The sequence below is a fragment of the Lithobates pipiens genome, unplaced genomic scaffold (genome assembly GCF_037356315.1).
Source record: "Lithobates pipiens isolate NorthernLeopardFrog02 unplaced genomic scaffold, aLitPip1_a1.2 Scaffold_41, whole genome shotgun sequence".
NCBI lineage: Eukaryota > Metazoa > Chordata > Amphibia > Anura > Ranidae > Lithobates > Lithobates pipiens.
In genome coordinates, this window is record NW_027507861.1 from 4936729 (window position 1) to 4951646 (window position 14918).

The 14918-nt window shown below is 45.9% G+C and overlaps 1 protein-coding gene and 1 pseudogene across 1 annotated transcript; one reads left to right on the forward strand and one right to left on the reverse strand.

Annotated features, from left to right (window-relative positions):
* Window positions 1–14918, forward strand: part of LOC143956787 (uncharacterized) — an 802170-nt pseudogene that overhangs the window by 143647 nt on the left and 643605 nt on the right.
* On the reverse strand, window positions 4121–11755 carry LOC143956814 (olfactory receptor 52A1-like). Its single transcript, XM_077466989.1, has 2 exons — window positions 11655–11755; window positions 4121–6078 (listed from the first exon to the last, which is right to left on the reverse strand). Exon 2 carries the CDS (start codon window positions 5838–5840, stop codon window positions 4863–4865), a length of 978 nt encoding a protein of 325 aa, XP_077323115.1. The 5' UTR covers window positions 5841–6078; window positions 11655–11755; the 3' UTR covers window positions 4121–4862.

Sequence of the window (14918 nt, forward strand, 5' to 3'; positions counted from 1 at the left end):
GGGACTACGTGCTACCCCCTAATAATTACCCCGTGGCCGCAAATTCGACCTAAAGGTTTGCGAAATTCGCCTCCCATTGAAGTCAATGGAGCCCGCGGCGAACGGTCGTTTTCGCGAACGTTTGTGTCCGTTCGCGTTTCGCGTTCGCGAAACGTCCCGTCGGAAGTTCGTCCATCACTATTCATGGAGGGCACTGAATATTGGCACAAGGGAATATACCCATTATTCTCACCCCCACGATAGCTATGCTAGATTAGATTATATATACACTTCCCCTATATTGCTGGCTAACTCGGCTCTCGCATCTATACATCCGTGCCCCTGGTCTGATCACCAGGTGGTTTCATTTCACACCTCCCACATTGGCCTTTCCCCTAATACGGCCTCTTGGAGGCTTAATGACTCATTATTGACGGACCCGGAGATTTACACTCGCGTTGTGGGCATCCTAGAGGATTACTTCCAAATTAATGATACAGGGGATATTTCCCCTCAAACACTCTGGACGGCTCATAAAGCAGTCCTTCGGGGCCACCTGATTGAAATCGCAGTCACCAAAAAAAGACAGAGAGGTGAGCAGATCCGTTCCCTTACCCGTGAGTTACAGCAATTATATCAATCCCATTCTGTTTCCCATTCGCTAGACACCATGCAGTTAATCAACCAAAAGAGGGCCGAGTTAGACACGATCCTATCGGATCATGCTGAGAAGGCATTGCGTTGGTCTAAGGCTAAATTTCTTTTGCATAGTAATACAGCCTCCAGTATGTTCTCTCGCAAACTTCATCAGTCCCTACAGCCTCCCCATGTTTATAAATTAAGAAATGATTCAGGTCACATAGTCACTCACCCCACAGAAGTACTTCAGGTTTTCAAAACATTTTACCAGAAGTTGTTATCACCTCCTTCCCAACCTGTCTCCCCAGATACGGACCAGTGGTTAGATTCTGTGAGCCTTCCATCCCTGTCGGACTCACAACTTCAAGCCCTGAATGCCCCCTTCTCCAAACAAGAGGTTATAGCCATTATGAAATCCCTTAAAGCCTCCACGGCCCCTGGCCCGGATGGATACACTTCAATATATTACAAAAAAAATTCCCAAATCCTGGCCCCCAAATTGACAAAACTTTTTAACCAGATTTTACAAGGTCATACTCTCCCGGATGAAATGCTTCACGCCAATATGACGTTAATCCCCAAACCGAATAAGGATCACACCATGCCCCAAAATTATAGGCCCATTTCAGTATTAAATAACGATGTCAAAATTTTAGGTAAATTATTAGCAAACAGACTGGCCCCTATTATTGGTACCCTAGTCGGTCCTGAACAAACGGGATTTATACCACACAGGCAAATCACGGACAACATTAGATTGGCCTTGAATGTTATACAGGACGCCAACCTTTACTCCAAGAAAGTCCTGATCCTGGGACTGGATATACATAAAGCGTTTGATAGTGTTTTATGGCCCTACATTGACAGAGTGTTCTCTAGGTTTGGGTTTACGGGAGCTTTTGTACACGGATTTAAAGCTTTATATCAGAACCCTCAATCTAGAGTGAAAATCCCGGGTTGTTCCTCTGAGCTGTTCCCCTTGGGCAGGGGCACCAGGCAGGGTTGTCCACTGTCCCCATTAATATTTGCCCTGGCCTTGGAACCCCTGGCCAGGGCACTTATTGCTAACCCGAATATAGGTGGGTACTTGAAGGGAGAGGGGGAATACAAGCTTAGTCTATATGCGGATGATGTCCTACTGTTCTTTTTTTTTTTTTCTCAATTAAAGTTTTTATTGAATTCAAAAGTTATAGACATTGAAACAGTGTTATTTAACATGAATATGAAAAAAGAACCTACTGTTCTTACCCAATCCTTTAATTTCATTACCCAACCTTATTGAAAACCTCAATTCCTTTCAGAAAATTTTCAGGGTTGGCAGTGAACCTAACTAAATGTTCGGCCCTCCCTGTTAATTTCACCCCCCTCGGGATCTCACATCTCCAAAACACATTTGGTCTCCTAGTATCTAAACGAACAATAAATTATCTCGGGATTCACCTTGCCACCACTCTATCGGACACCTATAATGCTAATTTTCCTGTGGCCTTCTCGGCAGTTAGGAGATGGCTGAAACTGTGGTCCACTTATCATATCCCCTTGATGGGGAGGGTGGTTGCGGTTAAAATGTCTATCCTGCCCAAATTACTTTATTTTTTTAGAGCCCTCCCCTTGTATGTCCCACGCCGAGCTCTCACGTTGTTGCAACGTGACATTAATGCTTTTATATGGCAGAATAAGAGACCCAGGTTCGGGAAACTTCTATTGCATCGACCCCTGCCCCAGGGTGGTCTGGGTTTACCGGATATTTGGTTATATTACCTGGCAGCGAGGTTGGCCCAAACGGCTCAATGGCACGCCCCCAATCTTGGGGTGCCATGGCTGATTTTTGAAACCCACTCCATACGCCCGTATTTTCTCCCGGGTATCCTGTGGCAGGGGGAGATGAGACCAGGGGTCCTAGCCCCCCTAAACACTATAGTCAGCCGCTCCCTTTATCTGTGGTCACTATATCACTCTAAATTTAGATTACTCCCAAGCAGACCCCGGTTAGCCTCCTTTCTAGGGGATAAGAGATTTCCCCTGGCATTTGAGTCCCCCAGCTCTTTTAGCTGGTGGATTCGGAAGTCGCTGGTCACCCTCCGAGCTCTCTGCAATGATAGTCCACGCTTTACATCCTTCTTGCAGCTCCAGAGGAGTCACGAGATTCCGAGGGGGGAGTTCTTTAAATATCTACAAATTCGCCATTTTTTCCAAACACACTATGGTGTAGCTAGTGACCCCTCTAATATGCAATATGAATCTCTATGCTATCGACACTCCAGAGACAGAGGCACTATTTCTACTATATATAAGCACCTAATAGAAGCTCAGTTACCTGAGAAATCTAGAGCCATGGGATTGTGGGAAGCGGACCTGTCCGCCGAATTCTCCCAAGAGGATTGGCAGGACATGCTCCGGAATATGCATAGATGTTCCCGTTCCATGGCAATCAAGGACACCGTAGTGAAACTACACACACGATGGTACCTCACCCCGGAGAGGGTACATAAGTTTTATCCTTCGGTCTCTGGCGGGTGCTTTAGGGGCTGCCCTGAGCCTGGCACACTGCTCCATACATTCTGGAGCTGTCCCCTACTTCAACCTGTCTGGGATCGAGCCTCGACCTTGGTTGCCACCATCATGGGGGTTAACACTGAATTGACAGCTGCACACTGTCTACTTTTTGCCTCACTCCCGGGGACTACCCGATCCTCCCAGAGATTAATTAATACCCTGTTTAGTGCCATTCATTGGGCGGTGGCGTTACATTGGCGCTCACCCTCGGTTCCCTGGTCTCAGGTAATTCGACGGATGGAGTCTATCCCTCTTATGGAACGGATTCACCATACGCTGCTGGACTCTATGCACATACACACTGCCAAGTGGGCCTCATGGCCGATCGGCTCGGGGGCGGAGGGGTTGGTACTCCCTCCCCTTCTCCCTCAGGTGGATCTCTGAAGTGAGTTGGCCCTGTACCCCTTGTCTGGGACATAATAGTCTCACAGACCCTGACCTGATTATCTAGTCCACCAAATCTCTGCACATCCTCTATCATCTGAAGTTGGGGCGAATACTAGTCGCTACAGGGCTGAAGTTTAAGAACGATGGATTTTTTTCTTTCTCTGCTACGGTCAGTTATTAGTATTGTAAAATTTAGTTTGTTATTTTTTCAACCTACACAGTCACCCTGAATGCCTTAGCATGGTACTTCTAGAATAGTTAAACACAGTCTCACTGCTGGAATTTTATGTCTAACCAGCTTGATAGTGCTGTTCTTTTTTTTTTTGTTTTCTCTTGATATTGTCTTTCATTACTACATCTGAGCTTTATTGTAACAATGTACAATGCTACTGCAAGTCGTGTATATGTGCACTACTGTGTATTTTGTTTCTCACCCAATAAAAAACGTTTGTAATAAAAAAAAAAGAATTACCGAATCATGTCAAATTCATTTGTTATATTTCTTTCGTATTCGTTGTAATTCGTTATTATTTTTATTCGGAAATTCGGATACATCCGAATGTCCGAAAGATGCAAAAATTTGGCCGAATTTCGATTCGTTACGAAATGAATTGCACAAGCCTAGTGACCATAGTGCTCTTTGGTGTTTACCAAGCCATGGTTGAGATCCCTATTACTGGGATCTTGCTAGGTTCACCTGTCCATCATTCGCTCACACATTCCATCTTCAGTATAATGCAGTTTATATTTACAATAATTGCTTTGATCCCTACTACACCTGTGATGAGGGAGTTGGGACACCTTATTATAGTGATGTCAAGGATGTTGCCCACTCCCCTGCCATGGGCAAATGGAGACCTTTAGCATGGCACATGTAATGTGCCAGTTTAGATAAATACAGATGGTAGTGGTGGGCAGGATCCAGACACATTGTAGTCCCTACCTACCTACCTACCTACCACCTGTCTCTCATAAATGTTTTGCCTGCCCACCACCTATCATTGTAATAGGAAGGTTTCAGGCAACAATTCAACTGTGGTGGGCATGCAGGACCATCACCTCCATCATACATAACCTGGGAAAGATTCTAATCATCTGTTGTATAAAATGTGAAGGACAGATGGTTGGATGGGTAGGAAACCTAGTAGTGGTGGGCACAACAAGGGAATTGAGGCTGAATGAGGTGAAGCTGAGCACTGAATTTGAATAAGTAAATGTTTGTATTTCACATTTTCCAGTCACCATTTATTGGGTGAACTGGGAACCAGCAGGACAAACATACATCAGTTCTACAGAATCAGTCACTTTACATGAGGGCTTTGACATTTATGCAAAGCTTTCCAGACTTGCTCCCGAATCAGTTTGGTCTTCACTCCATAAATAATTGGATTTAGCATGGGTGGGACTAGAAGGTACGTATCGGCTAGAATGATATGAACATAAGGTGGAATCCTTTTACCGCCATACCGGTGGGTCAGGAAAGTGAAGAGGGCCAGACCATGAAAACTCAGAAAGACGCACATATGAGGTATGCAGGTGTTAAAGGTCTTCAGTCGGGCGTCTTTGGATGGAAGTCTGAAGACGGCGTGGAAGATGGCGCCGTAGGATACCAGGATGAACATCAGGTCTACACCCAAGACTGCGAATGCCACAGCCAACCCCAGAGCGCTGTTTATTCTGATGTCGGCGGCAGCAAGTTTCACAATCGCCATGTGCTCACAGTATGAATGGGGCACAATGTTGGTTCTAAATGCTGGAAATCTCTGTATCAAAATTATGCAGGGAGAAAACAAAGTGAGCGCTCTGAGCAGTAATAAGATGACCAATTTAACGATGATGGCGTTGGTCATTATGGACCCATACCTGAGCGGTTGACAGATGGCGATATAACGGTCAAAGGACATACCAAGCAAAAGTCCCGACTCGAAGCTGGTGAAGGAATGGAGGAAGAACATCTGGAGGAGACATGACTCAAAACGAATGTGTCTCTTCTGGAACCAGAAGACGGACAGCATTTGTGGGGCAATGCTTGTGGATAGAAGAGCGTCATTGGAGGCCAACAGAGAAAGGAAAATAAACATAGGCTTGTGGAGGCCAGAAGAAGCTGAGATGACGGTCAGGAGCATCGTGTTTCCAAGCAATGCCAGGACATAACATAAGCAAACAACGGCACCTACCCAGTTATAAACTCCTTCTAGTCCGGGAATCCCAACCAGGATAAATGAGGTGGGATAGAACGTGCCATTGACTTTGATGTTCTGGATTCCTCTGCTGGTCATCTTCTACACCGAAGACCACAGATCTCTATGGAGGATTAGTATACTGGAGGGTTTTGTCACCTAATAGGATGGAAGCTCTAGAATTACAAATGGAATATGGATAGACCTGGAAAAATATGAACCTGTTCTTCGCTTCTCTGAGTTCTTCTGGCACAGGAACCACAAAAATATCCAGAATGTCCACATGTGGGGGGCCACATGACACTCCCCTCGCCCTCACACCAGACCTCCCAACATTCTGAAATGACAAAAAGGGACATCGTTCATTATATAGGCAAAGGAAGAACCCCGCCAAACCCCCAGATACAGGGTTTGTGATTACTATTCAATATGCAAAAAAATGATTGGTGAAGCCCACGTGTTACGCTTTTCTAGACATTACGGTTCCACTCCACTGGCTGTAAAAAATTACAAATCTAATACTATAGAGGTCAGATGGAAGGTTTAGTAAACTGTAACACTTTTGATATGGAAATAGGTGGTTTTATCAGACCAAAAGGGAAGAACTAAGCATCAAAGAGGGACAACTGAGGAGAAGGAGGGACAACTGAGGAGAAGGAGAGACAACTGAGGAGAAAGATGGACAACCGAGGAGAAAGATGGACAACTGAGGAAAAATATGGACAACTGAGGAGAAAGATGGACAACCGAGGAGAAAGATGGACAACCGAGGAGAAAGATGGACAACCGAGGAGAAAGATGGACAACCGAGGAGAAAGATGGACAACCGAGGAGAAAGATGGACAACCGAGGAGAAGGAGGGACAACCGAGGAGAAGGAGGGACAACTGGGGAGAAGGAGGGACAACTGGGGAGAAGGAGGGACAACTGGGGAGAAGGAGGGACAACTGGGGAGAAGGAGGGACAACTGAGGAGAAGGAGGGACAACCGAGGAGAAGAAGGGACAACCGAGGAGAAAGATGGACAACCGAGGAGAAAGATGGACAACCGAGGAGAAAAGAGGGACAGAGGGATTAGATTCCAAAAGGAGGGGCAGTTGGATCCATCACCCACTTGAGTTCAAGTCAAGTGGCAGCCAGGCCGGGGACCAAAATAAATGTGATCTCAGTGATTGTGGCCGTGGTATGAATGTGGGGGGTGGGGGTAAGGTGGACCTCCTGGTGACATGACAGGAAATCAGACTATAGATTATCTACAGATTTGCTATGGTCAGATGGAAAAAGTGGGAGATTCCTCCATCCACACAGTTCAGCGTAGATGGAGGAATCTGTTCCACTTTCTCCATCTGACCATAGAAAATCTGCAGATAATCTATAGGTGTATGGCCAGTCTAAATCTCTCCAAAGTGAGATGGAATCTCCTCCTAAACAGGTGCCCCATTGGAAGGTTCCCCCCTTGATTTCAGTTCTGGAGAAAAATCTATAGTATAGGAAGTCCCCTCACTTTCTATACCAGACACAATGGACATTGGAAGGATAATGATAGAGGGATAACAGTGAAGGGATAGTGGTGAAGAAATAACGATAAAGAGATAATAAGTGGAGGGATAGAAGTGGAGGTATAATAATATAAGGATAATGATGGAGGGATAAAAGTGGAAGGATAACAATGGAGGGATAACAGTGGCGGAATAACAGAGGAGGGATAACGGTGGAGGGATAATGGTGGAGGGCTAACAGTGGAGAGGGGAAACGATGATCCTCCATGATCCTCCATGATCCTCCATGACCCTCCATGACCTTCCATGATCCTCCACGGTCCTCCATGATCCTCCATGACCTTCCATGATCCTCCACGGTCCTCCATGATCCTCCATGATCCTCAATGACCCTCCATGACCCTCCATGATCCTCCATGATACTCCACGGTCCTCCATGACCCTCCATGATCCTCAATGACCCTCCATGACCCTCCATGACCCTCCATGAACCTCAATGATCATCCACGACCCTCCATGACCCTCCATGATCCTCCACGACCCTCCATGATCCTTCACGGTCCTCCATGACCCTCCATGATCCTCAATGACCCTCCATGACCCTCCATGACCCTCCATGACCCTCCATGATCCTCCATGAACCTCAATGATCCTCCACGACCCTCCATGACCCTCCATGATCCTCCACGACCCTCCATGATCCTTCACGATCCTCCATGACCCTCCATGATCCTCCATGACCCCCATTCTCATTCTCAGAACCCTGGGAGGTTCTACCTGATGTTCCCTATGGCAGTGAAATCCTGCGATCTCTATGTGTGTGGGGGGTAATCTTATACTTTATTACTTACCATTATCTTCAGACCGTCCATTGTTTTCATGATGTGTGATGACATTATATAATATCTTATAATCTACACATTATAGAATGAGATGATAAGAAGGGAAGGGAACATATATGAGGAGCACACCAGTGTCACAATCTAACATAGAGAACAGCCCAGCGTTATGTCCCAGGCCGACCTCAAAATCTCCTCCACCCCCAGAATTATATGGAAATCTTCCAATCAACATGCAATATATTACCAAAAGTATTAAGACACCTGCCTTTACACACACATGGACTTTATTGGCTTCCCAGTATTAGTTCGTAGGGTTCAATATTGGGTTAGCCCACCCTTTGCAGCTATAACAGCTTCACCTTTTCTTGGAAGGCCGTCCACAAGGTTTAAGATGGTGTCTATGGGAATGTTTGACCATTTTTCCAGAAGCATATTTGTGAGGTCAGGCACTAATGTTGGATGAGAAGGCCTGGCTCGCAGTCTCCGCTCTAATTCATCCCAAAGGTGTTCTATTGGGTTGAAGTCAGGGCTCTGTACAGGCCAGTCAAGTTCCTACACCCCAAAAATCTCTCATCTATGTCTTTATGGAGAAATATATACATTTTATAACCGAAACAAAAAAAAATGTTTGTTTTTTTCAAAATATTATATTTATTTTTATTTTTTTGTTTAGCAAAAAAAAAAAAAAAAACAGTGTTGTTTAAATACTAGAGGTGCACCAAATGAAAATGTTGATACTGAAACTGAAAATGACAGCTCTTAAAAAATAAATAAATTATATATATATATATATATATATATATATATATATATATATATATATATATATATATATATATATATATATATATATATATATATATATATATATATATATATATATATATATATATATATATATAAATAAATATAAAATTGTATTTAGCTTTTTAATTAATATAATCAATTTAAATGAATATTAATTTATTGTCAGCCATTATTGGCATCTTTAGCACAAGATAAGCTCAAGAAAAATGTATCCTTTTAAATTCTATGTACAGCATGTCTGCACACTGGTCGGTTGGACTTCCATTGTGGTGTCAAATATCCTGCATTTGCATTTTGTGGGCAAAATGTAAAAAAAAAGAAAAAAGAAAAAAAAAAAAAAAAGAAAAGTGCACCTACCAGTTCAAATACATTGAAAACACAGCAAGAATGCATCATTAATGCACCCATTATGTTTTTGAGGTTGAAGTCAGGACTCTGTGCAGACCAGTCAAGTTCCTCCACCCCAAACTAGCTCATTCATGTCTTTATGGACCTTGCTCTGTGCACTGGTGCGCAGTCATGTTGGAACAGGAAGGGGCCGTCCCCCAAACTGTTCCCACAAAGTTGGGAGCATGAAATTGTCTGAAATGTCTTGGTATGCCGACGCCTTAAGAGTTCCCTTCACTGGAACTAAGGGGCCAACCCCTGAAAAACAACCCCCACACCATAATCCCCCTCCCCCACACCATAATCCCCCCTCCCTCCCTCCAAACCATAACCCCCCTCCACCAAATGATTTGGACCAGTACACAAAGAAAGGTCCATAAAGACATGGATGAGGGAGTTTGGGGTGGAAGAACTTGGCTGGCCTGACCTCAACCTAATAGAACACCTTTGGGGTGAATTAGAGCGAAGACTGGCCTTCTCGCCCAACATCAGTGCCTGACCTCACAAATGCTCTTCTGGAAGAATGGTCAAACCTTCCCATAGACACATCTCCTAAACCTTGTGGACGGCCTTCCCAGAAGAGGTGAAGCTGTTATATCTGCAAAGGGCCAACTCAATATTGAACCCTCTGGACTAAGACTGGGATGCCATTAACCATTAGAGATCCGCGCTATAGCCGAATGACGGCTACAGCGCGGGCCTGCTTTGCTGGAACTACGTCTATTGACGTCGTCCCGTGCACGAGTTGCCTGCGCGCCCCCGGAGTCTATGAGACTCGCCTGATCACGGATCCAAGCAAGGGGTCGATCCCGACCCCTTACCACGTGATCAGCTGTCAGCCAATGACAGCTGATCATGTGACAATACAGAGCCGGTAGTCGGCTATTTTTCCTCCTCGCGCTAACAGCGCGAGGAGAGAAAACAAAAAAAAGCCGATCACCAGCAGCCGTGATCGGGACATCAGTCCCGATCACGGCCAACTTATCAGTGCCCACCTGCCCCCTGGCAGTTATTAATAAAAGTGCCACCCAGCAGTGCCACCCATCAGTGCCCACAGTGCCATACATCAGTACCCACAGTGCCATACATCAGTGCCCACAGTGCCACCTATCAGTGCCCACAGTGCCACCTATCAGTGCCCACAATCTGCCTCAACAACAGTGCTGCACCTCAGTGCCACATATCCGTGCCCATCAGTGTCATCTACCAGTGCCCATCAGTGGCCATCAGTGCCGCCCATCAGTGCCCAGCAGTGCCACCTATCAGAGCCACCTATCAGTGCCACCTATCAGTGGCCATCAGTCCCGTCTATCAATGGTACCTATCAGTGCCCCTTAGTGCCACCCATCCGTGCCACCCATCAGTGCCATCTTATCTGTGCCCATCTTTGCCCATCAGTGCCGCCTTATCTGTGCCCATCAGTACTGCCTTATCTGTGCCTATCGGTGCCACCTTATCTGTGCCTATTAGTGTCGCCTTAACTGTGCCTATCAGTGCCCACCAGTGCCGCCTATCAGTGCCCACCAGTGCCGCCTATCAGTGCCCACCAGTGCCGCCTATCAGTGCCGCCTCATCAGCGCATTTCAATGAAGAAGAAAAATTACCTGTTTGCAAAATTTTATAACAAACTATTAAACATGATTTTTATTTTATTTTTTATTTTGTATCTTTTTTTGTTTGTTTAGCAAAAAAATAAAACCCCGAGCTGTAATTAAATACCACCAAAAGAAAGCTCTATTTGTGGGAAAAAAATGATAAAAATTAAATTTCGGGTACAGTGTTGTATGCCCGCGCAATTGTCCTTCAAAGTGCATCAGCGCTGAAAGCTGAAAATTGGTCTGGGCAGGAGGCGGGGTTTAAGTGCCCGGTAAGCAAATGGTTAAAGTTCATGTGTGCGTGTAAAGGCAGGTGTCCCAATACTTTTGGTAATATTGTGTATTTGAAAATTAGATGATAAGAAAGGATTGTAACATATTAAATATGTAAAAAAAAAAAAAAAAAAAAAGAGGTTAAAGAGGAGAACCTATAGAATAAAATGTATCCTTTGTATTTATCAATAGTAACAATTATTTTGTAAACGAACGCTGATCGGAGGGAAAAGTAGTGAGCTTCTCTTAAGTTGTTACATTTTTTGTCTCTGAATGGCATAAAAATAGAGATCATTTTTGCATAACAAATATAAGAAAATGAAAACCTTGTGTAATAATATCTTATGATCTCCACATTATAGAATGAGATGATAAGAGGGGATTGGGACATATATGAGGAGCACACCGGTGTCCTCCAGCCCCGGAATTAGATGGAAATCATCATTTCTTCCAATCAGTCATAAAACCGGCTTCGTATTACCGGATGCCCCCCGAGGTCCTTCAATACGTACAATAAAGACCCTCCGTGGAATTCTTTCCTTTATCCTTCCAATATAATGAGTGATCAGATCTTATCTCTCCCGTCCCGTCTTCCCTCTTCATACAGAGCTGCAGTCCTCTTATATTAATACCGACTGATAATTATCACCGGTCTTTTGTCCCGAGGACGGCCGCCGTCTACAAGACCCAACAGACCGCCACCTCCCCCGACATCATTATAATTGGATCGTCTGAGATTTGTGTGTTGGAACCAAAACATCAGATATAGAAAGACCAACAAAACAGAAATTAAAAAAAAAAAATGATATTCACGTGATTTTCATGGTTGGCGTTGGGATCTTCTAGTATTTGGCAAAACCACGAAAAAAAAAGTCGTGTGTGAAATAGTAAAAAGTCTGTGTTCTGTATTTCTTTCCTGTCCCCCTTAATAAAGCAGACTTAGCACGGTTCCAGTCTAAAGTGCTCAAATGTATACGGGGCCCTAAAGGCCACCGGTTGGACCGCGCTACGCTATACACAGCAAGAATCAAGGGTGGGCTGGGTGTTCCAGACCTTCGGACGTTCTATAAGGCGGTGCAGCTTATACAATTGTCAGTTGTATTTTCAAGACGGAGCGTCCCAATTGGGTCAATATTGAAAGACAAGTGATCCCTTCCTACACTATTGATTTTCTTTTGTGGCGTCCCACTAAGGCCAGGCCTCCTATTATGGTGCCTACCCTTTCTCACTCCTTTGGGTTATGGGATCTCAGTCCTTTGGGTTATGGGATCTCAGTCCTTTGGGTTATGGGATCTCAGTCCTTTGGGTTATGGCATCTCACTCCTTTGGCTTATGGAATCTCACTCCTTTGGGTTATGGCATCTCACTCCTTTGGCTTATGGAATCTCACTCCTTTGGGTTATGGGATCTCAATCCTTTGGGTTATGGGATCTCAGTCCTTTGGGTTATGGGATCTCAGTCCTTTGGGTTATGGGATCTCAGTCCTTTGGGTTATGGGATCTCAGTCCTTTGGGTTATGGGATCTCACTCCTTTGGGTTATGGCATCTCACTCCTTTGGGTTATGGGATCTCACTCCTTTGGGTTATGGGATCTCACTCCTTTGGCTTATGGAATCTCACTCCTTTGGGTTATGGGATCTCACTCCTTTGGGTTATGGGATCTCACTCCTTTGGGTTATGGGATCTCAGTCCTTTGGGTTATGGGATCTCAGTCCTTTGGGTTATGGGATCTCAGTCCTTTGGGTTATGGGATCTCACTCCTTTGGGTTATGGGATCTCAATCCTTTGGGTTATGGGATCTCACTCCTTTGGGTTATGGAATCTCACTCCTTTGGGTTATGGGATCTCAGTCCTTTGGGTTATGGGATCTCAGTCCTTTGGGTTATGGGATCTCACTCCTTTGGGTTATGGCATCTCACTCCTTTGGGTTATGGGATCTCACTCCTTTGGCTTATGGAATCTCACTCCTTTGGGTTATGGGATCTCACTCCTTTGGGTTATGGGATCTCACTCCTTTGGGTTATGGGATCTCAGTCCTTTGGGTTATGGGATCTCAGTCCTTTGGGTTATGGGATCTCAGTCCTTTGGGTTATGGGATCTCACTCCTTTGGCTTATGGGATCTCAGTCCTTTGGGTTATGGGATCTCAGTCCTTTGGGTTATGGGATCTCAGTCCTTTGGGTTATGGAATCTCACTCCTTTGGCTTATGGAATCTCACTCCTTTGGGTTATGACATCTCAGTCCTTTGGGTTATGGAATCTCAGTCCTTTGGGTTATGGGATCTCAGTCCTTTGGGTTATGGGATCTCAGTCCTTTGGGTTATGGGATCTCAGTCCTTTGGGTTATGGAATCTCACTCCTTTGGGTTATGGAATCTCACTCCTTTGGGTTATGGGATCTCAGTCCTTTGGGTTATGGGATCTCACTCCTTTGGCTTATGGAATCTCACTCCTTTGGGTTATGGGATCTCAGTCCTTTGGGTTATGGGATCTCAGTCCTTTGGGTTATGGAATCTCACTCCTTTGGCTTATGGAATCTCACTCCTTTGGGTTATGACATCTCAGTCCTTGGGGTTATGGGATCTCAGTCCTTTGGGTTATGGGATCTCACTCCTTTGGGTTATGGGATCTCAGTCCTTTGGGTCATGGGATCTCAGTCCTTTGGGTCATGGGATCTCACTCCTTTGAGTTATGGGATCAGATGCGCACTAAACCAGCATTGGTTTCGGCCTCTTACCCCTTTGGATTATCTATTCCATAACCCGGGCTTTTCCTCTGGGCATGGAGATCAGAGCCTTAAAATCGGCGTGGGGGTTCCCCCAAAGTCCACAACAGACCCTTGTCCGAGCACGCTACCCGGCCGGCCAGGAAAGGGGGGCGAGTGAGCGCGCCCCCCCTCCTGAGCCGTACCAGGCCGCGTGCCCTCAACATGGGGGGGTGCCTTGGGGAAGGGGGGGCCGCGCGCCCCCCCACCCCAAAGCACCTTGTCCCCATGTTGATGAGGACAAGGGCCTCTTCCCGACAACCCTGGCCGTTGGTTGTCGGGGTCTGCGGGCGGGGGGCTTATCGGAATCCGGGAGCCCCCTTTAAGAAGGGGGCCCCCGGATACCGGCCCCCCACCCTATGTGAATGAGTATGGGGTACAATGTACCCCTACCCATTCACCTGTGAAATAAAGTACAAAAAAAAACACAACACAGGGAAAAAATATTTTATTGCACAGCTCCGGGGGTCTTCCGTCTTCGGGGGTCTTCTCGCCGGACTCCTCCGCTATCTTCGTGTAGCTCTTTTGCTAGCGGAGGAGTCCGGCTTTCTTCCTCCCCGCCGCCGGCCTCTTCTCCCGACTTCGGGGGTCTTGTCCCCCTCTTCGGTTCTTCTGCCGGGCCACCGCGCCTTCTTGTAGCTCTTTTGCAGGCGGTGGCCCGGTCTTCTGTCGCCGCTGCCTTCCGTTCTTCTGTCGCCGCCTTCGGTTCTTCTGCCGGGCCACCGCGCCTTCTTGTAGCTCTTTTACAGGCGGTGGCCCGGTCTTCTGTCGCCGCTGCCTTCCGTTCTTCTTCTTCTTCTTGTTCTTCTTCTTCTTCTCCAGGAGATGTTGACACGTCGCTCTCTCCGGCCGGAATGCCAGAGCCGCGCTGTGCGGTCACTTATATAGTGACAATGGGGCGGGGTCACATGGTATATGTCACATGGGTTGGTCACATGGTGACCCTGCCCCCTTACGATGTCATAGTCCCCATGTGACATCAACCCATGTGACCAACCCATGTGACATATACCA

Excerpts from the sequence above, each read along its gene's own strand:
- LOC143956814 (XM_077466989.1), bottom strand. The coding sequence starts at position 5,840 with ATGACCAGCAGAGGAATCCAGAACATCAAAGTCAATGGCACGTTCTAT.